General features: G+C 44.7%; 2 protein-coding genes across 5 annotated transcripts; one reads left to right on the top strand and one right to left on the bottom strand.

The window, feature by feature from the left end:
- The first annotated feature begins 41 nt into the window (after window positions 1-41).
- RBM48 (RNA binding motif protein 48) lies at window positions 42-10,680 on the top strand. The gene is made up of 5 exons (XM_075587355.1): window positions 42-191; window positions 7,323-7,513; window positions 8,179-8,324; window positions 9,215-9,765; window positions 10,381-10,680. The coding sequence occupies exons 1-5, from the start codon at window positions 81-83 to the stop codon at window positions 10,462-10,464; spliced, it is 1,083 nt and encodes a 360-aa protein (XP_075443470.1). The 5' UTR covers window positions 42-80; the 3' UTR covers window positions 10,465-10,680.
- Window positions 10,634-21,269, bottom strand: CLXN (calaxin). Of its 4 annotated transcripts, none has more exons than XM_075587357.1 (6): window positions 21,219-21,269; window positions 19,991-20,146; window positions 19,230-19,334; window positions 13,067-13,218; window positions 12,632-12,736; window positions 10,634-10,875 (listed from the first exon to the last, which is right to left on the bottom strand). In XM_075587357.1, exons 1-6 carry the CDS (start codon window positions 21,259-21,261, stop codon window positions 10,831-10,833), a joined length of 606 nt encoding a protein of 201 aa, XP_075443472.1. In that variant the 5' UTR covers window positions 21,262-21,269; the 3' UTR covers window positions 10,634-10,830. The 4 variants fall into 4 exon arrangements, with proteins under 4 accessions (XP_075443472.1, XP_075443471.1, XP_075443473.1 ...); XM_075587356.1 differs by lacking the exon at window positions 21,219-21,269 and adding an exon at window positions 20,653-21,212; XM_075587358.1 differs by lacking the exon at window positions 21,219-21,269 and adding an exon at window positions 20,653-21,212 and having other exon boundaries at window positions 19,991-20,098.
- Between the last annotated feature and the right edge of the window lie 2,310 nt (window positions 21,270-23,579).

The following is a 23,579-nucleotide window of genomic DNA, read 5'->3' as shown; positions in this document are numbered from 1 at the left end:
GCTTCCATTGGTCTGTCGTGTGACGTCACTTGACGGCGGAGAAAGCGACTTGTCTCTGTTGCCGTGGAGACGCAGGAAAGATGGCGGCGGGTGCCCGCGCGCAGCTGGAGGTTCACGCACACCACGAGCAGCAGCGGATTTGTGACTCGCGAGCCAAGTACCGTGAGGGACGAAGGCCGAGAGCTGTCAAAGTGCGTAAAATGACGGCTCCCGCTCCATCTCCGCGGACTAGCACAGCCCGCAGTGCGGCCTGTGCATCACTGGCGGAGGAATGAAGCAGGCAGCGCTGCCGGGCTGAGGCCGTGTCACCATGAGACTCATTTAGTCCGCTGTGTCTCCATGTCCCATAGAAATGGAGTTTAGATAGGAAACAAGAGCAGACCGTGTGCCCTGATAGCATGGAGTTAGGTTGGCAGCACTGAGGCTTTGGCGTTACATTGTCACAGAGGGATTTTGAGTGATTTAATATTTGTAGCAGCCTCTATCCAGTAATATTTTGGGTAGAAAGAAACTCCAAAAGTTATATAATGTAAATATTGGACTCAGCCAGGATCACCATCGAAGGCTGAAAGTCTGTGTTATGATTTAAGTATCTTTTTTTTTTGCATACAACTTTTGTTTTTATATTGGCTCGAGACAATGGTTATGTAAAGTTGCTTATGATAAGTGCACACTCGTCTGTAGGTAGATTAACCCATGAAGTGGGGTGCGGCTTCTGCCTGCCTGTATTTTACACAATGACTGAAACTTATTTATTTATAAAATGTTTTACCAGGAAGTAATACATTGAGAGTTACCGCCTCGTTTTCAAGTATGTCCTGGGCATAGTTATAACCAGTGTTCGACAAACCTATACATTTGCACGCCCCGGGCGAGTGGATTTAACATCGTGGCGAGCTCCTATTGGCCCAAGCAGCACACGTGTGGTACTAGGTGGCGAGTAGATTTTTTTTGTTCGGTGAGTAGATTTTTTGGTGATTTGTCGACCACTGGTCATAGCAATACATTGTTCCATTAAAAGAATGGTTATACAGTCAATTCACAGACATTTCATGGACAGATAGAGTTGGAACATTGGGCACAGAGGATAAAGGGCTAGTGAGTTTCAGATTGAAATAGAGCAGCATTAACATCAGCGAATGGCAGCAAACGGCTCACACCCTTTGGCTGCCCCTCGGCTGCGCCAAAGGCTGTCCGCCTTTGGGGCAACGCAGATGTACACTGGGGTGGTTGAGATTGAATCTGTTGCAGCTGAGAACACACATTTCTCTGTCTTGGCTCATTAACATTTCTGTGGGTGGGGTTAATGTTCCACAAAGTACAAGCAAATGCTAACCCTTAGCACGCTGGTCCTGCGCAGAGGGGAGCAGTGCTTGGAGAGCCCCACCAGGCTGTCCGCCTTTGTGGCAACGCAGACGTTCACTGGGGTGGTTGAGATTGAAATGTCATTAACTCACTATCTCAATACATCTGTGACTTTATCTTTTTCTTTCTGCATGATGTTTTGAGAATTCAAAGGTATTTTTTTTGCAGGTTTTTTTTTTTATTCATTTATAAAAATGTTTTATCAGGAAGTAATACATTGAGCGTTACCTCTCGTTTTCAAGTATGTCCTGGGCACAGAGTTCTAAAAATACATGGTTACATTAAAAGAACAGGGTTATACAGTCAATTCACAGACATTTTATGGACAGATAGAGTTGGAAACTGGGGTACAAGGGATAAAGGCCTTGTGAGTTTCAGATTGAAATAGAGAAGCTTTAACATCAGCGAGCGGCAGCAAACATCTCACACCCTTTGTCTGCCCTTGGCTGTGCCTAAGGCTGTCCGCCTTTGGGGCAACGCAGATGTACAGTGGGGTGGTTAAGATTCAATGCAGCTGTGAATACAAAGTTCTTTGACCAACTTCATTCCCTTATGGCAGTGATACACTGAGATTCGTGTGTGTGTGTGTGTGTGTGTGTGTGTGTGTGTGTGTGTGTATGTGTATATATATATATATATATATATATATATATATATATATATATATATATATATATATATATATATATGCGCGCATGGCCTATAGCGTGATAGTGTTTGGCTTTAATATATTAAAAATACAAGGGGGAAATAGGCTCACTCACAAAATTAGTAAAATATCACACTGAATTGCGGAAGTCCCAGTGGATCAAGTGATTAAGGATACGGTACAAGCAGAATGGGCTACGCCTGATAGAAAACTAGTGATTCCCAAGAAATTCAACAAAATATCCTTTTGCACAAAAGGAAGGGAAATTCTGGGAAGTAACTCTGAAAATTGAGGCAGCAATATCTTGTTACAAGGAAAACTACCCTACCAGTTGTTGACACAGCAGTGATAGACTAGAAAGATGGATAGCGTGCTGAAGAAATCTTATCTGGCGGCAGGTGCAGCGTGCAAACCTGCTATATGAACCACGTCCGTATCAAGAGCTATGCCCGTATAGATCTCTAATATTGAGGAAGCATTAGAGAAAGGAGTCGAGCAAGCTTCAATTCTAAAAGCTTTATCATAGATCAAGTGGGCAGCCGACCACATTGCTGATGCGTCACTACATGCGGTAAAATTACCAGCCACATCAATGGCATATTATTTAACCGCAAGAAGAGTTTTGTGGCTCAGACAGTGGATGGCAGATTTGGCATTTAAGAGCAGTTTATGTAATTTACCTTTTTTGAAAGAATTCCTTTTTGAGGAGAAGCTGGATTCAATTACATCCAAAGCATCAGGAGGTAAAAGCACTTTTTGCCTCGAAGAGCAAAGAGATTTTATTCTTCATCTCATCAGAGAACACAATATAAAGAAGCAAGGTGATACCGTGCAGGAAGATCATTTTTGAGACAACTTTTTGAAGAGGCGGATAAAACATTTTTTTTTTTCGTGACTCCAGTGGGTCACGAAGTGAAGTCTCCAGTTGGAGGAAGATTAATCCAATTCAGGGATGCTTGGACTCCAATAGAAGACAAGTGGGTACTTCAGATTCTTTCCTACGGATACCACCTGGAGTTGATGATTTTCAAGAAAAAACGCGTCCTGAACATCAAGATGTTCTCGGACAGATGAGACCAAGGGAATGCGTGTCATTCTGAAAGACTTGTTAGAAGAAAAGGTAAGAAAGGTGCCTCAAGATCAGAGGGAAATAGTTTATTACAGATTTTTTGGGGGTAAAGCCATCATGACAATTCAATGCAGTTATAGATATAAGAGAACTGAATACCTTCTTGCTAATAAGAAAGTTCAAAATGATCTTGCTAAACGCCATGATTCAGGAAGTAAAACCTTACGATTCAATGGTATCAATAGAGCTCAAAGACGCCTACTTGCACATTCCATTAGCGAAGAAACATCAAAGGTTCCTCCGATTCTCTGTAAATCAGGAACATTACTAATATACGTCTCTGTCATTTTCCCTAACATCTAGAGAACATTCACGAAGGTGTTGGCACTACTGATAGCGGAATTATGGAAAATGGGCATAGAAATATACCCTTACTTGGATGATCTATTGGTAAAATTGTAAAGGAAAGAGCGATTATTACAAGGCAAAGAGGTAGTAATTTCCTTGCTACAACATCATGGCTGGATTGTTAACAAAAACAAGAACCAACTCATTTCAACAGAATCATTCAATTCCTGGGAATAGAATCTCATGGCAGAAGTAGAAGTTCGTTTGGGGTCCAGACGAGCACTCAGGATGGCAAGTTTCCCTTCTGCAGCAGATTGTATGAAACTCCTGAGACAATTCATGTCAACACTAAATGTGGTAAATGGGCAGGGCTTCATATGAGACCTCTACAACAAAATTTCTTACAATAGTGTACCGAAAATCTAAAGGATATGATAAGAAATATATATACTATCTCTACGGTGGGAGAAAATCCAAAATCTGTCAAAAGGACATACGCTACACCAAGTGCATTGATTACCAATCACCACAGATGCCAGCGGCGCAGGTTGGGGAGCACAGATGAGAGATAGTGGTGCAAGGTGCTTGCTCAGCAAAAGATCAGCATTTACCAGCAAATCTGCTAGAGCTTAAGGTAGTTCAGAAAGCACTAGAAGCGTTCCAAGGTCACATAAGGCGTAGAAATTTACAAATAAGACCCGCCAACAGCACCGTGGTAAAGTGTGTATATAGCCAAACAAGGAGGGACAAAAAGTGGAAGACTGATGAAACTGACATCAGAAATCCTGTCATGACAGAAGGCTGTCCAACTATGACAGCCATACACATACAAGGTCCACAAAGAACGGCAGTAGATTATTTCAGTCGCAATAAAATTAACCCTGGAGAATGGGCCTTAGACAGCCAAGTATTTGACAAAACAGTGAAGCATTGGGGTCAACCCGATTTTTTTTTTTTTTTTTTCCATCGCGCAGATTGATGCTTTCCGCTTCAAGTGACCGCTCGAACTGGCATATCTCTTTCCTCCAAGGCCCTCTTATTGTAAAGATATTGAGGAAAATAAAAATCTATCAAGCAGAGTTGATAGTGTAATATTGGCCAAGGAGACCATGGTTTGCCCATCTAATAAACATGGCAATAGGCACTCCGTGGCAGTTACCAAATGTACAAGGGTTGCTACATCAAGGCCCAGTCAAACATCCAAAACCCAGACAACTAGCTCTGGTGGCTTGGAGATTGAGTGGAAAGTCCTAAGAGACGAAGGATGTTCAGATAGGACTATACGAACTCTGTTAGAAGCAAGGAAAAGTCGACATCAACTGTCTACTACAGAATTTGGCTTTGTTTCAGGCATTGGTGTGTATAACAGAAACACGATTTCTTCTTACCAACCTCGGTGACATTGGTAGAGTTTCTGCAAGAAGGATTTGACAGAGGACTCAGTCTGAGTTAATTAAAAGGGCAGGTATCTGCTTTATCGGCACTACTACAAAGAAATATAGCATCTGAAAGGCTCATCATTCGTTTCTTGCAAGCAGTCAAAAGGTTAAGACCCCAAATCAGGAGGAGAGTTTCGTCATGTGACCTCTTGCTGGTTCTGGATGCCTTGACAGCACATCCTTTTGAACCTGTATATCAGATATCTTTGAAACTACTGTCATGAAAGATAGCGTTCCTCGTAGCTATAACGTCAGCAAGGAGTGGGAGAGTTCCAAGTTCTATCTTGCAAAGAACGGTTCCTTATCATACACCAGGATAAGGCAGTCATGCGACCAATTTACCATTTATTTTTTGTCTAACGTGGTATCTCCATTTCACATTAATCACACAATTGTAATTCCCTCATTATGCCCAAAACCGGGGAGTAAGAAAGAGGAAGTATTACACAATCTCCATTTGGTGAGATGTTTGAAAACCTATATTAACTGAGTGCATGCAAAGTTTTAGAAATTCGGATAGGCTGTTGATCCTCTCAGAAGGACCCAGGACTGGGCAAGCAGTGTCCAAAGGAACAATATCCCGATGGATAGTTTCATGCAAAAGGAAAACATATGAACACAAAGGAGAAAATCCACCTTTTAAGTCAAAAGCCTCATTCAACAAGGGCCATGGCCACATCATGGGTGTTTATGGCACAGGCATCATCTGCAAGGCAGCTGCATTCTCATCATTTAACACATTTATGAAATACTATAGACTGGACATTCATACCTCACCGGATGCAAGCTTTGGTCGCAAAGTACTTCAGTCTGTAGTAACAAAATAAATGAGTTGAAACTGATATTGGTGTTATTTATTATTGCCTCCCTTATTGTATTGCTTGGGTATGTCACTACAGTGCCCACTGCCACGGAGAACAGGAAAAGCGAAAATGTATCCAACTTACCGTAATTTTATTTCCCTGGAACCATATGACAGTGGATACATAGGACGGGAAACTATGTTTAATATGTCAGTTGTATTTTTTTATGGAAGATACCAAAGACAAGCTGCAGGTCGGAGGGGGGCCTTTTTATGGTATTACCTGCAGAATTAAATTTCCTGGCCCACTCAAGCTAAAGCTGGACTTAACCCTACGGTGCCCATTGCCATATGGTTCCAGGAAAAGAAAATTATGATAAGTTGGATACATTTTTCTCTTATTTTTTTTGCAATCCAGTCCTTTTATTCTACTTGCTGTTCACTGTCATCTTTTTCTTCATCTATACTGTTCCATGCTGCAGGGAGCACGCCAACGCAACTTCCAGTATCAAGGATTTTGTGCGTACTATGGTATACTCTTTATGATGTGGCTAGAATATTAGCCCCTGAAGAACATTGTATCTAATGTTTATCGTTGTGCTTCTTAAAGGCTACTGTGTTAAGGCTGGTGACGTGGTTCCTGAGATCACTCTTCCCTCAGCGCAGTGTTTCCCAACTCCAGTCCTCAGGGAACCCTAACAGGTCAGGTCTTAAGGATATCTCTGCTCCAGCACAGGTGGGTCAATCAGCGGCTCAGTCATTTTGACTGAGCCACCTGTGCTGGAGCAGGGATATCCTTAAGACCTGACCTGTTGGGGTTCCCTGAGGACTGGAGTTGGGAAACACTGCCTCAGCGGTTCCTGGTTTCTAACCCAAGCCGACCAGAGTATATGCGACATTCTGAACACATAACTTATCTATAAGACCTCTTCAGGTTTCTCACGCATATAGTTATCATCAGCTACAACGGAAGGACGCTTTTATTTTGAACGCAGCATTCTTTATTGTCTTTCCCAGTGTTTTTCTAGCACTGATGTTAGATTTGTTCCGCTCTCTTTTCTTCAGTGACGAATCAACAATATCCTAACTAAGATGTTCAGATTTTAGTATGGAAGTTAAGTTACAACAAGTGGGTGTTGAACAGGATCAACGTTTTGGTCCTTTCAAGGACCTTTCCCAAGGTCATCTTAAGAAAGGTCCTTGATGGGACCGAAACGTTGATCCTATTCAAATAAACCCTTTTTTTCTATATCTATTGATCCTGATAGTGCCTGATGTCTAAATCTTTATATATTACTTACCTTCAGTGCACCCAGGTAGATTTGCTATTGAATACGTGAGCGCTGCTTTTCTATATGATATATATTGTATTGTTTTATATTCTACAGAAGGGGTGCACGGAAGGTTTTTTCGGGGGGGGCTCGACGGCTGCAGAGGCCCGCGCTTTTCCCAACGGCATTTAAATTAAGCGCATAAAGTTTGCGCACACCTGTTCTACAGTATACATTTTTTTTTATTTCTCAATTATTTGCTGTTTTACATCAGGCTGCTCATTATACTCATTATAGCCTGTTAATTTGGATAGTGTTCCAATCATGCTTCAACAATGGTAACAATGCTCACATTGTGGCCTTTACTGCTGTGTTCTAGGTGTACACAATCAATTTGGAGTCTCGTTACCTGTTGGTACAGGGTGTTCCAGCAATAGGCGTTATGAAGGAGCTGATTGAACAGTTTGCATTATATGGAACTATAGAAGAGTACAATGCTTTAGACGAATACCCTGCAGAAGAGTTCACAGAGGTGTATCTTATTAAATTTCAGAGATTGCAGAGTGCAAGGTAAGGTCCTGAACTAAAGGTGTACATTTTTGTTTTTGTTTGTTTGGGGGGTTTTTATAAAGCTTTTCAGAAGATTTTTTTTAATTATTATTGTCACTGTATTTTGCTTATTTTGCATTCTGATGGGATATTAAGTTTGGAGACACATGGTAGATTAGAATACCATGATATGGAGTTAGATTGTCAATACTTATGTTACAAATTGTGCAGCTGCCTGGGCTTCCCAACCAGTTAGATGAACATTGTAGATTGGATAAGTATATACTGTGGTGCTCTTAAGTTAAAATAGTTTTCTATGTAAATGTGACCTCCTGAATCTGAATAATACCTCATCCAGATGTCTTCAGTCCTTGTACTAGTCGTACGTTAGCTCTTCAGTTATTTAAGGGGCATTTTCACGTAGGACCAAAGGGAGTAATGTTTTCAAATGTAGTTAATTAGGGTCTAAAAATACTGGGGGGGGGGGATTGATGAGCTATTTGTGGAATATTGTGTATATATCGTCAGTGTCAATCCATTATTTTATTTTGGAAAGTAATTGTGATATCAGCCTGGTAAGATAATTAATTTCACAGGACAGTTTGAAAATAGAAGCCATGTATTGATTTATTTTTATTTAAACATATTGACTGAACTTTTCTTTTTTTTGTTCTTCTTGCGTACAGAGTGGCCAAACGAAAACTAGATGAGCGGAGTTTCTTTGGTGGTTTGCTTCATCTGTGCTATGCTCCAGAATTTGAAACTGTCCAAGAGACCAGAGAGAAGCTTCAGGAAAGGAGAAAGTTTGTAGCAAAAGCAACATCCGACAGAGGTTCGTAATACGACATGTGAGATGTCTGTTATAGCAGCATTTCCGTAAAAAAATAATATATATTCCCCATCGTGGGATGCAGGGTGTTTCTAAAACGGACAAAAAGAATGCACACAGCGTACCAGGGATTAGCTAATTCAATATTTAATAAGATCACAATGGATTCCAAAACTGAAGCTCATTCATTTCTATGGGTACCCACTGCTTCCCAAGATACTTACTGGAGAAGGTAAAGATGGTATCTCCTGCATGTTTAAAGGTCCCGTGGGCCAAGAGGAAGCCATGATGCATGATGTTGCAGCTGCTTATTGGCCCGTGCAATGCGGGACCTTTAAACAGCCGCATTGCGTTCCCAGCGGTGATTGCATCCGCTATGGAGGTAAGTACCTCTGAAAGCAGGGGGTCCCAATAGCTGAAATTAACGGGGTTCAGCTACGGAGATCCCTGCTTCCCTGATAACATTAAAAAGAAAAAACACAGCCTGCACCTTTTAATCTACATTTTTATTTATTTATTTTTGTCTCTGAACATGAACTACCTTGTGTTTTAAATATCACCATGGAGGAAGAGGACAGTTTTGTGCTGTTCGAAAAAATATGGAATTGGTGAGAAATCTTAATACCAAAAAAGGGATTTTTCAGTCTTCTTGATGTTACGGACAACTCAATCAGTGTACATGTTTAACACTTGTTTAGCCATTTTATTTCCAAAAGCAAGATTATTTTGTCTGCTTTTTAATTTTCTCTTTCCCCTCTCAACTTTTCTGTGTTGAGAAGAAACAATAAGCAATGAGTTATGACTCGGTCGCTTTAAAATAATGCAGTTTGATCCATAAGATGCATGAAAGTCGATTTATTGTAGTTCTGAACTAAGCTTGTTTTACTTTAAAGCTTGGCATGTGACAGAGAAGAAACAAGAAGTCGCTAAGGATGTCACCCAAACGTATGAGTCTGGTTTCCTTGAACCTGGTTTCAATGATGTACACACTTCCAGGTGTACTCCTCATCCACATCCCTGCGACCCTCTGGAATCCTGCTTTGTGCCTACACCTTGTCGTGCCCCTGCTTTTCCCAGGGAACATATCCACAGCTCATTTTCAGCACTTCAGAACACCAGCCGAGAAGCATCTCGGGACACTGTCCACCAGACGCCTTCATGCAGCAACGTAACGGGGACATGGCAGAGCAGAAGAACAAGTGTCACAGCACAATGCAGACCAAATCCTCCAGATAATGGTATTGTGAGATTCATGCCTAGGACAGCTCAGTTACAAGAGCGACAGAGAAAAAGAGAAAAAAGCAATGCCCTCGCTCTGTGTGGATCAAGCCCTGACAGCGAAGCGATTGTAATCGGACCACGGCTGCCAGAAATCCCAAAAGTAGATATGGATGATAATTCTCTAAATGTCTCCGCCAATTTAATCAGGGTGAAACTAAAAGAGGTGTGTATGTTCATAGCCCTCACGCAGAGGAAGGGGTCGTGTGTAGACAGGTTATGGATGCTACATAAACCACTAAGAGCATGCAGTTTATTCTACGACCATGTGTACATAGGAAGAAGAAAAGGAAACATTACGTAAGCCCCAGGATATGTCTGAGAAGCATATTCTATTCATGGGACTGCTTAATTACTCTTATAAAAATGAATGTGGGAACAAAATCCAAACTTGTACATAGAACTTTCCAATGTGAATATTTTTTCAAGGGTGCTCTTCCACTGCATTATCTCAAACACTGGGGGGCTGATTTATTAAACCCCAAAGTGAACGATCGCACTACAATCTGCCGAAAACTGATCGCAGTGCGATCAGAGGCTTCGGTGCTTATTGAATATACCCCTAAGTATGTTTTTTTTAAAATAGGTATGCAGTGGATGGGCAACGTTGAAAAATATCCATATTAGGGAGTTCTTAGTATGTACAATGGATACATGGTTACCCCTTTACCAAGTTGATCCAACAGTAAACTATAACTGTTTCACTATAGGAGGTAATGCTCCAGTGTAATAAAACAATTGTGCACTACTAGACTGAATTACTAATGCTTTCTTTCCATAGGTTTCTGCTGCACCGATAAATACCACACAGGAGAAAGACGACATACAAACCATTCCACCAAAAAAGCAGAGGAGAAGAATTTAACCACTGCCCCTCAATGTCCTTATCTGTATACCACACTGTTTCGTCCAATTCTTTACTCTGGGGGGAAGAAGAAAATCAAGTGTGTACTGCACTCACATGCAGTAAATATTGATCATTACATATTTTTGCTTAAATTAAGAGAACCAAATATACATCTGATTTACACAGCAATGTTAAACCTTTTTTTTATTATTATATATATATTTTTGCACTTGATTGCTGTGTGTTTATTTATTGAACATGTCTATGAAACATTTATTAGTGTAGGCTTAAAGTGAATGAATATATTGTAAGTCCAAGTTTACTTGCTGCAGCAATGAAGAAGTCTGGGTCTGTCTGGATGTTATTCATGGTCTCTGCTATAGGTTATGGGGTCTGTGTGAATGCTTCTTTTTCAAATGCCATGATACTCTGTTAAAATAGAAAGCATTTTAAAACAAAAAAAGGTTATGACTTTAACTTAAAGGGGTATTTAACTTTGTCAGTTAAGAGGATTAAAGAATGAGGTTGTGTATCCGTGCAACTTGACTTATTTATGGGTTGCAGTAAACAAAAGTAGCCCAGCTCTGCACAATGATGCATGAAGAACACCGCATTAGTAAACTTGTTTTCCAGCTGCTTACTACTTGCAACATTTTCCGGCCCAATCTGTTGAGTAATGTGACTGCATTGATCTTTAAAAGGTGCAACAACACTTTGAGCCGGATACACGAAGCTCCGTTAACGCAGAGCTCATAATGTCATCAAAATCGGTAACGGACATTATGCTCACAGGTTAACATGAATTCACAGAGCCACTTATATGCAAAAACAAAGGCCATTAGTCATCTTATTCGCATAGGCTTAACGCCATGTTAAGTTAGCACTGCCTTGCCTTAGCTTAACGTGACACTCGTTACGAGAGAGATCAATACAATCATACAGTCTGTGTTAATATCCACTAATGTAGTGACATTTGCTGGCCGGCCAGGGTACCAAGATATGCATCAGGGTTACCCTTACTATTAGGCCACACTAAGCTAGGTTATTTTGGAAACCGGTGCCCTTTTATTTCATCCTTCATTGTTGGGCTACTACGTACCCAACATTAATGAGATATCAAGGTATACTCTGGTGTCTACATTACCTATGAGGTCTTTGATCCCTCTCCACATTCCATACGGTGTCTAGGGTCATTATATACCGAGAGCTATCGGATCCTAATATACATTTGGGTTTCTTACCACAATAGGCTATCGGCCAATCAGATCCGAGCTCTTCTATTATTCCAGCTTTTTTAATGTGTTGCATAAGATAAGTTTTATGTTAGTTTGTCCAATATTATTTTATACGAATACCACATTATAGGTTATATTTTAAGTAAATACAAGATTCACATAGGAATTGAGTGCTGCTAAGAGGGGCTTCTTTTCTTGTGTCGACAAGTATTCCTCTCCTATTTAAAACCTCGCACCTAATTTCCCAACACCTCTTCTCTGTAAGATACCGTATATCAGGGAAATGTTCCTATTATGTTTTCAATTAGTAAAATTAGTTTTTTAAATTAGTATTAGTAAATCTAGTTAAAGTAAAAGTTATTACTGGCAGCCACTGGTAAAACTGTGACTGAACAAGAGCCCTGTCACATTCTGATTCCTGTGTATGTGTTTGGAATGGAATACAGAAACAATTCCACTATTGGAGAGTTCAAAAATACTGTAGTTACTAGTTACTCTCTTATCTGATGAAACCACTCATTTTCTGACGATACATACAGTACTGGAGTAAGTCAATGCCTCCTACAGATGCAGCCTTTCCTTATGGCGCCAGCGTATTAAGGGAAATTCTAGAACACACTGCAACACGTCGCGGCCATAGTAATGCAACACGTAATGGCCCATCAGATTAACACAGTGGGTGTCCCTGCGTTTGAATGGGACTCGTGCTGTGTGAATCCTACCAGGCTGCTCCTGTCTGTAAGAGACGTGCACTAAGAGTGAGACTGAATCACTCTGCCTGTGCGCCTCTAACAGGCGATTGCGGGGCTATTATTTTATTTTAATAATACAGTATTGTAGCAGGGGGTCTCCGAAGCTGAACCGCTTTAATTTCAGATCCGGGGACCCCCTGCTACCCAAGTTACAGGTCCCGGTATGGGGAGCCGGTATCCCCGCCATGTGATCCTTACCTTAATATCTGGGAGACAAGGCCCAAATGCCTCTAGAAGAAGATTTTCGTCTCTTACAGCTTTTTCAAAATCCGCATAGGACAGTTTGCTGTCATGGTCATGATCCTGTTAAAAGATGGAATATAACTGTGTGCAGCATTTTTTACATGAGCTGTTCTACAGAACATTAAGGGGCTTATTCTATATCCACCAAAGTGGCTGATTGGGACGTTTTGGGCTGAAATGCAATGGTGAATTTCGTCTGAAAACATACAAATAGTTTATTAAGTTTAGCGAATCGGCATAGCGACTAGTTTTGGACCATGTCTCTCAAAAACAAATTATTTGGTTATAGAAAAAATACTGCATTCAATTTTTAACATGTTATGAAACCTCAGATTTACATACAGTCGGAAAGGGTTTTCTGCTTATATATGTCAATTCATATATTTTTACCATCTTTTTTAATGTTATTTCTACCAAGTCCTTTATTCCTTCATCTGGATCTTCTTCAGTTGGCTGTTTGAGTAGGCTGTTCTTCAACATGTGAAACATCTCTTCTCGGGAGATATACCCATCACCGTTCAGATCATAAACTCCAAAACAATCTATTGAAGATGCACATTGTTATTCAGGAGAGTTGTGTAGGGAGAAGAACATTGAAAAAGTATCAGTTTTATTCCATTTTGCACCAGCATATGTGCATACACATTCACGTGTGATTTACAAAACTAAAATAACTATATGATAAAGAAAAGCAATCAATTTTGTATGCCATTCTCCAGCCAAACTACATATTTCTTGACTAGTGTTTAGTAGTGTGCTGGGTGAGCATGTTCTCTGCCAAAACACAGCACATTGTATTCATTGCAGAGTAATTTTTCGCCAGGCTGAAAAGGGATTTAAATCCCATTTATACTCAGGAGCAGATTTCCCATTAATCCCGGGGTGGCAAAATTTGGGGGCAGAATTTTTTTTCCACGACCATATGCATTTGCTGTGCTCTCTGGCCTATCGGACCTACCCTATTTCCTCGATTCCAAGACACACCTTTTTTTCGATTTTCACATGTCTGAAATCGGGGTGCGTATTAGAATCGATGTATTAAAAAAATGAAAAGGAAAAAAAGTGCCTACAGTACTAATCCCCTCTTTTCACTTATCATGTTTCAGGAGAGGTCCCATGTCATCGGAGGTTGAAGGGGGCGGCGGCGGCAGACGAGGGCCCACGTCTGCAGATGGTTGAAGATGGATAGCTGGCGGTTGTGCAGCGGCGGCAGGACAGGTGCCAAGTCTGCAGGTGAATGAAAATAAGACAGTGGGCGTGTGGTGGCAGCGGCGGCAGGAGATCATAATAGCAGGAGAGCTGAGCAGAGCGGCATAGGGGAACGGCTTGGGAGGTGCACACTGTAACACCGGAAGTTGACCGGTGTCTGACTTCCAGTTACAAAGTGCACTCTACCCCAGTCGTTCTCCTATGCCGCTCAGCTCTCCTGCTATTATGATATCCTGCGGCCACCGCCCGTCCGCTGTCTTATCTTCATTCACCTGCAGACTTGGGACCTGTCCTTCCGCCGCCGCACTCCCGCCGCACACTATCCATCTTCAACCATCTGCAGACGTGGGACCTCTCCTGCCGCCACCGCCCGCTTCATCCTCCGCTGACATGGGACCTCTCCTGAAACATGGTAAGTGAAAAAGTAATTTTCCTCGATTTTAAGGGCAAAAATCGATTGTGCGTCTTACAATCAAGGAAATACAGTAATGGGAAAGCACTTACATGTCCTGCCGCCTCCTTGCTACCGCCCTACATCTCCTTTGGAACCCCAGCGTCAAATGACGCAGCAGACGTCCCAACGTGACTTTACGCGGCGTCTCGACAAATGACGGCATGACGTTGCGATACAATGGTGACGCCGTGCGCCGTCACATTGACGACGTCTGCGGCGTCATTTGATGCTGGGATTCTAAAGGAGATGTAGGGAAGCAGCAAGGATGCGGCAGGACACATGTAAGTGCCATGGGGCGGCGGATTTTGAAATCCGCCACTGGTTATACTGTAGTTTGTGCTAACAGCCTTAATGTTATCTCTGTGAATCAGTCAATTGAGCCCACAAATTGCCAGCTTTATTGTAAATACAGATGAGGCCAAATTCATATGCAACCTGCGCTTCAGTTAGTTGGTGGACAGTGGCCTGACTGCAGCCAAGTGCAGCGCAGTGAAATTTCCTGTAAGGATTACCACAGCAGAAGTCTGCTTCTGAATGGGACTCCTGCTGCATTAATCCTACCGCCACCAGTCAGGAAGAGCTGCGCAGAGAGAAGCCGTCCCTCTCGATGTCGTGCTGTTTTATTTTTATTACATAGGATTGAAGCAGGGTGTCTCCTGAGCTGAACCGCATACATTTTAGGGCTGAGATACAGGCCCTCTGTATCAGGTGCCGGTATGTCCTGCAAGTTTAAATATCCTGCGTCACGTGACCGGAGCTTTTAAACTTTCAGGAGATACCGACACCCCATATTAGGACTTGTACCTCGGGAAGCAGGGGGTGCCCTGACATGAAAATAATGCGGTTCAGCTCTGGAGACCGCCTGCTTCAATACTATGTATGAACATTTTAATGAAAGTAGCTTCGTTACCTTAGTGGCTACCGACGAAGGTAATGAAGGGGTAAAACAGCAGTACCCGGTTTGTTGGTGGTAGAGTGAAGGTTAATTAGCAGTTAATACAGCTAAGGTAAATAAGTGGTTAACTCCTCCCATTACCCACCCGGAAGGCCTAACCACCCACCCTGGGGCAACTACCCCCTTCACCCACCACCTCTGCCACCCACAAACTCATATCACCACACAGGAATGGGCAAAAGCCCTATTGGCCAAATATGGCTTACAGCGCTTTTGCCCATTCAAATATACAGTACTTCACATTACAATAAAATACAAATTACAATACAATCAAATCAAACATTAGCATTTAATCCATTGTCACTTTGGTTATCTATGCCCTCAACGGGGGCACAGATAGCCACATTGGCAATCAATGAGCACCCTACTACCAACCTCCTCTACCCACAACAACCCCCCCCCCCCACCACACACCATAATGGGCAAAAGCCCTATTAGCCATATCTGGCTAATAGTGCTGTGGCCAATTTAAAAGTAATAAATAGCCAGCCACCCTGTAGTATCTAAAGGTTGTACTTACCCCTGCCAGGATGAAGGCCTTTCTCATCCTCTTCAGTGGCACCAACATTTAAAACACTAGCTAATGGCCAGTAAACCCTTAATTACCTTAGCGGTTACCACCACTAAGGTAATTAAGGGGTTAACCCTTACCACTAAACCTCCCCTATCCACCCTGGGCAACTACATCCTTTACCCACCCCCTCTACCACCAACAAACCGGCTACTGCTTTTTAACCCCTTCATTACCTTAGTGGCTAGCTACTAAAGCAGTAGTTTTCAACCTTTTTTTGGTTAGGGAACCCCAGAATTCGATTGTGAAATTCTAGGGAACCCTCACCCTTCGTCCACCCTCTTTATCCCCCATCTCTCGCCTCCCCTATGCCACCCCACCCCCTGTCGCCCCCATCTCTCGTGTCTCTCCCCCTCACACTCTCCCCCTTGCGCACGCACTCACTCCCCCTCACACACACACTATCCCCCTCTCACTTACTCACACTCTCCCCCTCTTGCTTACTTACTCCCACTCTCCCACTCACACACACTCTCCCACTCTTACTTACTTACTCACACTCTCCCACTCACACACACTCTCCCACTCTCACTTACTTACACTATCCCACACACACTCACTCTCCCACTCACACACACTCTCCCACTCTCACTTACTTACTCTCCCACTTTCATTTATTTACACACAGTGGCGTATTTACAATTTTACCGCCCTTAGGCCCATAACTTTTTCCGCCCCTACATTTTTCGTCTTGCCTTCTCCTCAATACACATAATACCGCCCCCTCCTCAATACACATAATACACCCCTCTCCCATCACACAAAATACCCCTCCAACACAAAACACCTCCCTCCAGCACACACAAATTGAATTCACCCCCGCAGCACACACACTCAAACATGGCACCCCCCCTGCAACACACACACACGGCACCCCCCCCCCAACAACACACACAACATAGTAACCCCCCCCGAATAACACACAGCATCCCCCCCTGCAACAGACACATACACAACATGGCACCCCCCTGAAACACACATACATAGGAAGTGATGTCCCAAGAGGGAAGATTGAAGCGGTACACTGTGTTCCCCAAAAAAAACCGGAAAACAAGAAACGCGTCAGAGGTTCCTCTCAAGATTCCTGTTCGCCAGCATGTTGTAGTGAATTCAATAAAGTAACATTTTTTATCAAGGGACCCAGCCTCCGTCTTCCAGTTTCTTTTGGAACGCAGTGTACCGCCTCAATCTTCCCTATTGGGACATCACTTCCTGCATTCAACCCAGGCTGAGAGCACGCTGTATTCGGGCACCTAAATCCACAAGGTCGTGGATACTCGATTTTTTCAAGTTCATGGACTTTCTTATTCATTACTATACTGGTCTAGCTCTAGGGGTCTAGAATCCCTATTCATGTGGGTTCTCCAGACATCCTTAGCGTGTTAACAAGATTCACACCGTGTTTATTTGAGCAATTGTGACCTCTTCTCAAGTTTGATTCACGTTGGTGACCTGAATACACCATCCATATTTTTCTATCAATATTGTTATAATACATATTGCACCCATCTTGTTATAGATTATTTATTATATGGGTGTGTCTGCACACTTTTGAGCCCTGATTTAGGAAACTGTGGTATCTGTGTCTTCCAAAACTCATACATACACAACATGGCACCCCCCCCTGCAACACACACACAACATGGCACCCCCCTGCAACACACAACACAGCACACCCCCTGCAACACATACACACACAACATGGCACCCCCCATGAAACACACACAGCGTGGCACCCACCCCTGCAACACACACACACAGCATGACACCCACCCCTGCAACACACACAGCATGGCACCCACCCCTGCAACACACTCACACAACATGCCAAACCCCCCCCACCCTGCAACACACACACATGGCACTCCACCTGCAACACACACACAACACGGACACCCCCCCTCCTCACTCACCAGCACAGCTCTCTCCCTGCCGCCTTCTCCTCACACAGGCAACTGCACAGCGTGTTCATAGAGAATTGAAACAATGTTCCTGCGCTGTGCAGTTGCTTGTAGTAGGCCTCTCCCCATTCAGATGTCTCCTCTAATCCAGGCTTAGGGGAGGTGCCGAGCCTGAGGATTGTGACATCAGGAAGATGCAGAGAAAATCTTCCGCCCCCAAATTCTGCCCCTCATACCCGCGGTATATATCTAATAGCAAATCTGACACTGCTTTCACACACACACACACACACACACACACACACACACACACACACACACACACACACACACACACACACACACACACACACACACACACACACACACACACACACACACACACACACACACACACACACTGTCTCTCCCTCTCACTTACATACACACTTAAAAGGCACGCTCTTACCCAATATTTCCTCTCCCTCCTGTCAGCCGGAAGTTGACACAACTTCGGGCTCCGGAAGGAGCAGAGAGAGGAAGGATAGCAGTGACCGGGTGGCTGCTGCTGCTTCTGCGGTGCTCGGGAGGCCCGGGTCACTGCTATGTGGGGTACCGCCGCCCTCTGCTGGCCACGGAACCCCTGAAAGGTGCTTGTGGAAACCCGGGGTTCTGTGGAACCACGGCTGAAAATCACTGCAATAAGGTAATGAAACTACTTTTATTATTATTGCATAGAATTGAAGCAGGGGATCTTTTGGAGCTGAGCCGCATTACTTTCAGGTCCGGGGACCCCATGTTCCCCGAGGTACAAGTCCCAGTCCGTGGCTGTGACGCAGGACATTTAAACTTGAAGGAGATACCGGCACCTGATACGGAGACCTGTACCTCAGGAAGCAAGGGGTCCCGGGACCTGGAATTAAAGCATTTCAGAAGCAGGGACCGCGCTGCGTTACTCCTTATGGGAAATTTAGTCTACTGAGTTTTTGGGCATGGGAAAACTGCGATCAGGCTCCGGATCAGGCTCCGTTCAGCTGCAGTTTCTGTGCCCCCAAATGTTAAATGTGGACCCATCTTTACAGGTACTGGACTTCTAAGTCTGACAAACACAAAGATTGGCAGCAGTCTTGCTACTAAAATCTTCCAGCGGCAGAACTAGAGCAATAAAATTGCCCCGGATTTATCAAAAAGTTCAAACTACAATTGCTTTTCTTTGATAAATTTGATGCTGTGTTTTGCACGGCTTTTGCTCCAGTTGTGCAGTTTAGAAACCTTTGTATGTAATCCCCTAGAGATCTACTTTATGTGAATTAGACTAATCAACAACTTTAGCGCATTCTGCGTCAATCAAAATATCTACAAATGTACAGTTGCTCATGGCAACACATTTTAATTATTGAACATCTGGATTAGAAAGGGGGTTTTATGATTGTATTGTTTTTCATTGTAGATCTGTAATTTGTGAATATGCAGAGTACACTTACATTTAATTTTTTCATCCAATGTCCCACGAAGAAATACTGATAGACCTTCAATCCACTCTGTTACAGTGACGTAGCTGTCGTTGTCTTTGTCAAATCCACGGAAAACTGGAAGAAGCATGCCTCGGCATGTAAATAATAATGATTGGTCTACATAGCCCAGGGGTGGGCAATTCCAGTCCTCAAAGGCCACCACCAGGACAGGGTGTAAGGATATCCCTGCTTCAGCACAGGTGGCTCAATCCGTGGCTGTCTTTGGCTGCGACCATGCTGCCGCTGACCGCCCTGACCACGCGTTGCTTGGCGAGGTTACTTCTCGCAATTTAAATTTTGACCCCCCGCTCACACGGTGACTTCTCGCTCGTGCACGGGCACACACGCTCACCCACGCTTGGCGCTTATATAAACAAAAAAAAGTTACTTTGAACCGCGCTCAGCTTGCCTGCAACGCCCCCCCCCCCCCCCCCCGCGTGTGCTTGAGAAATAGCTAGGTCACCTGGCGCTCATGCTTGGAGAGCTGGTGACGTCACCACTCTCCAAGCATGAGCGCGGTCAGCGCCAGCGGGGCCGCAGCCTTTGACTGAGCCACAGATTGAGCCAACTATGCTGAAGCAAGGATATCCTTAAAAACTGCCCTGTTGGTGGCTCTTGAGGACTAGAGTTGCCCACTCCTGAAATAGCCTATTGTCAGTCTTATCTATAGAGATCATTTTCACAGGTAAGTGGCGCTGAGCGCTTTTCGGTGATTGAGCGATAACTCTTACCTCTGTCCATGATCATATCATCTGTCATCCCGAATGTGTTGTGCAGGATATTTCTGAAGGTGTTTCGGTCTATCCCTCCCTTTGTGTTGCGCTCACTGGGGCCTTCCACTAGTGTATAGAAAAGCCGGATGAGACACTCCACTTCATTCTTATTGACTGAAAATAAACAAGGGATTTACAGCAATCTGTTATGATGTAGAGAGGTGAAAAGCAAAATGCAAGGCTGGAATTATTTCATGACTTTGTGGCAAAGTAATTTTTTTCACAGATTGCATGATGAGAGCTGTTAGATTTTACATCACCTTCTACCTGTAAAATAAGTATTCTGCATGTAATACAAAAAAGAGAAGCAAATACCACACATGCATGAAATGTTTCATTCAGAGCCAGTCTCCCAATAATTGTCTAATTCACTATTCAAGGTGCCAGCCTCCCAATGAGTGAGACACCTTAAATAGTGAATTATACAGCCTCCCAATGAGTGAGACACCTTAAATAGTGAATTATACAGCCTCCCAATGAGTGAGACACCTTAAATAGTGAATTATACAGTCTCACAATGATCGAGACACCTTAAATAGTGAATGATACAGTCTCCCAATGTTTGCAACATGTTAAACAGTGAATGAGACGGAGCCCCATAGTCATGCTGATGGCCTCACAGTGCTTGCCGGTCTTGCACAGCGTCTCCGCTAACTTCTGCATGTTCTTCCTATTCATGGTGGGGAAATGCTGCTGGGACATGACGCAACTGAGGCTGCCCGCCGCAGAGTACCGAGAGTACCGCTCCCCCGCCCGCCGCAGAGTACCGAGAGTACCGCTCCCCCGCACTGTGCCCGCCGCAGAGTACCGAGAGTACCGCTCCCCCGCGCTGTGCCCGCCGCAGAGTACCGAGAGTACCGCTCCCCCGCGCTGTGCCCGCCGCAGAGTACCGAGAGTACCGCTCCCCCGCACTGTGCCCGCCGCAGAGTACCGAGAGTACCGCTCCCCCGCGCTGTGCCCGCCGCAGAGTACCGAGAGTACCGCTCCCCCGCACTGTGCCCGCCGCAGAGTACCGAGAGTACCGCTCCCCCGCACTGTGCCCGCCGCAGAGTACCGAGAGTACCGCTCCCCCGCGCTGTGCCCGCCGCAGAGTACCGAGAGTACCGCTCCCCCGCGCTGTGCCCGCCGCAGAGTACCGAGAGTACCGCTCCCCCGCGCTGTGCCCGCCGCAGAGTACCGAGAGTACCGGCAGAATGGGATGCTGCCAAGTCACAACAAGCCGTCACCATGGAGACCTCATCCACCAATCAGACACGCCGCCGCTGCTGTGACGTGACCGCGCTTTGGACAGCTGCTTTCAGGTAGAGATGCAACAGGCAGGAGCAGTGAGGGCAGTGCTGTATATACAGGAGCAGCCAGACTCACAGTGAGGGCAGTGCTGTATATACAGGAGCAGTGTAACAGACTCACAGTGAGGGCAGTGCTGTATATACAGGAGCAGTGTAACAGACTCACAGTGAGGGCAGTGCTGTATATACAGGAGCAGTGTAACAGACTCACAGTGAGGGCAGTGCTGTATATACAGGAGCAGTGTAACAGACTCACAGTGAGGGCAGTGCTGTATATACAGGAGCAGTGTAACAGACTCACAGTGAGGGCAGTGCTGTATAAACAGGAGCAGCCAGACTCACAGTGAGGACAGTGCTGTATAAACAGGAGCAGCCAGACTCACAGTGAGGACAGTGCTGTATAAACAAGAGCAGTCAGACTCACAGTGAGGACAGTGCTGTATAAACAGGAGCAGTCAGACTCACAGTGAGGACAGTGCTGTTTAAACAGGAGCAGTCAGACTCAGTGAGGGCCGTACTGTATAAACAGGAGCAGTCAGACTCACAGTGAGGGCAGTGCTGTATAAACAGGAGCAGCCAGACTCACAGTGAGGACAGTGCTGTATAAACAGGAGCAGTCAGACTCACAGTGAGGACAGTACTGTATAAACAGGAGCAGTCAGACTCACAGTGAGGACAGTGCTGTATAAACAGGAGCAGCCAGACTCACAGTGAGGACAGTGCTGTATAAACAGGAGCAGCCAGACTCACAGTGAGGGCAGTGCTGTATAAACAGGAGCAGTCAGACTCAGTGAGGGCCGTGCTGTATAAACAGGAGCAGTCAGACTCACAGTGAGGGCAGTGCTGTATAAACAGGAGCAGTCAGACTCACAGTGAGGGCAGTGCTGTATACAGGAGCAGTCAGACTCACAGTGAGGGCCGTGCTGTATAAACAGGAGCAGTCAGATTCACAGTGAGGGCAGTGCTGTATATACAGGAGCAGTCAGACTCACAGTGAGGGCAGTGCTGTATATACAGGAGCAGTCAGACTCACAGTGAGGGCAGTGCTGTATAAACAGTAGCAGCCAGACTCACAGTGAGGGCCGTGCTGTATAAACAGGAGCAGTCAGATTCACAGTGAGGGCAGTGCTGTATATACAGGAGCAGTCAGACTCACAGTGAGGGCAGTGCTGTATATACAGGAGCAGTCAGACTCACGGTGAGGACAGTGCTGTATAAACAGGAGCAGTCAGACTCACGGTGAGGACAGTGCTGTATAAACAGGAGCAGTCAGACTCACAGTGAGGACAGTGCTGTATAAACAGGAGCAGTCAGACTCACAGTGAGGGCAGTGCTGTATAAACAGGAGCAGTCAGACTCACAGTGAGGGCAGTGCTGTATAAACAGGAGCAGTCAGACTCACAGTGAGGGCAGTGCTGTATATACAGGAGCAGTCAGACTCACAGTGAGGGCAGTGCTGTATATACAGGAGCAGTCAGACTCACAGTGAGGGCAGTGCTGTATAAACAGTAGCAGCCAGACTCACAGTGAGGGCCGTGCTGTATAAACAGGAGCAGTCAGATTCACAGTGAGGGCAGTGCTGTATATACAGGAGCAGTCAGACTCACAGTGAGGGCAGTGCTGTATATACAGGAGCAGTCAGACTCACGGTGAGGACAGTGCTATATAAACAGGAGCAGTCAGACTCACGGTGAGGACAGTGCTGTATAAACAGGAGCAGTCAGACTCACAGTGAGGACAGTGCTGTATAAACAGGAGCCGTCAGACTCACAGTGAGGGCAGTGCTGTATAAACAGGAGCAGTCAGACTCACAGTGAGGGCAGTGCTGTATACAGGAGCAGTCAGACTCACAGTGAGGGCCGTGCTGTATAAACAGGAGCAGTCAGATTCACAGTGAGGGCAGTGCTGTATATACAGGAGCAGTCAGACTCACAGTGAGGGCAGTGCTGTATATACAGGAGCAGTCAGACTCACAGTGAGGGCAGTGCTGTATAAACAGTAGCAGCCAGACTCACAGTGAGGGCCGTGCTGTATAAACAGGAGCAGTCAGATTCACAGTGAGGGCAGTGCTGTATATACAGGAGCAGTCAGACTCACAGTGAGGGCAGTGCTGTATATACAGGAGCAGTCAGACTCACGGTGAGGACAGTGCTGTATAAACAGGAGCAGTCAGACTCACGGTGAGGACAGTGCTGTATAAACAGGAGCAGTCAGACTCACAGTGAGGACAGTGCTGTATAAACAGGAGCAGTCAGACT

Source organism: Ascaphus truei, chromosome 2, assembly GCF_040206685.1.
Source record: "Ascaphus truei isolate aAscTru1 chromosome 2, aAscTru1.hap1, whole genome shotgun sequence".
Lineage (NCBI taxonomy): Eukaryota > Metazoa > Chordata > Amphibia > Anura > Ascaphidae > Ascaphus > Ascaphus truei.
This window is presented reverse-complemented; position numbering and strand designations above follow the sequence as displayed.

What these genes read in the sequence shown, in the direction of transcription:
- RBM48 (XM_075587355.1), top strand. Translation starts at nt 81, where the DNA reads ATGGCGGCGGGTGCCCGCGCGCAGCTGGAGGTTCACGCACACCACGAG. An exon ending in GAAGGCCGAGAGCTGTCAAA is followed by an intron (nt 192 to 7,322) that starts GTGCGTAAAATG and finishes GCTGTGTTCTAG; the next exon opens with GTGTACACAATCAATTTGGA. An exon ending in AAAAGCAACATCCGACAGAG is followed by an intron (nt 8,325 to 9,214) that starts GTTCGTAATACG and finishes TTTACTTTAAAG; the next exon opens with CTTGGCATGTGACAGAGAAG.
- CLXN (XM_075587356.1), bottom strand. Translation starts at nt 20,734, where the DNA reads ATGTCCCAGCAGCATTTCCCCACCATGAATAGGAAGAACATGCAGAAG. An exon ending in GTGCAAGACCGGCAAGCACT is followed by an intron (nt 20,147 to 20,652) that starts GTGAGGCCATCA and finishes GTTTATTTTCAG; the next exon opens with TCAATAAGAATGAAGTGGAG. An exon ending in TGATATGATCATGGACAGAG is followed by an intron (nt 19,335 to 19,990) that starts GTAAGAGTTATC and finishes TGCTTCTTCCAG; the next exon opens with TTTTCCGTGGATTTGACAAA.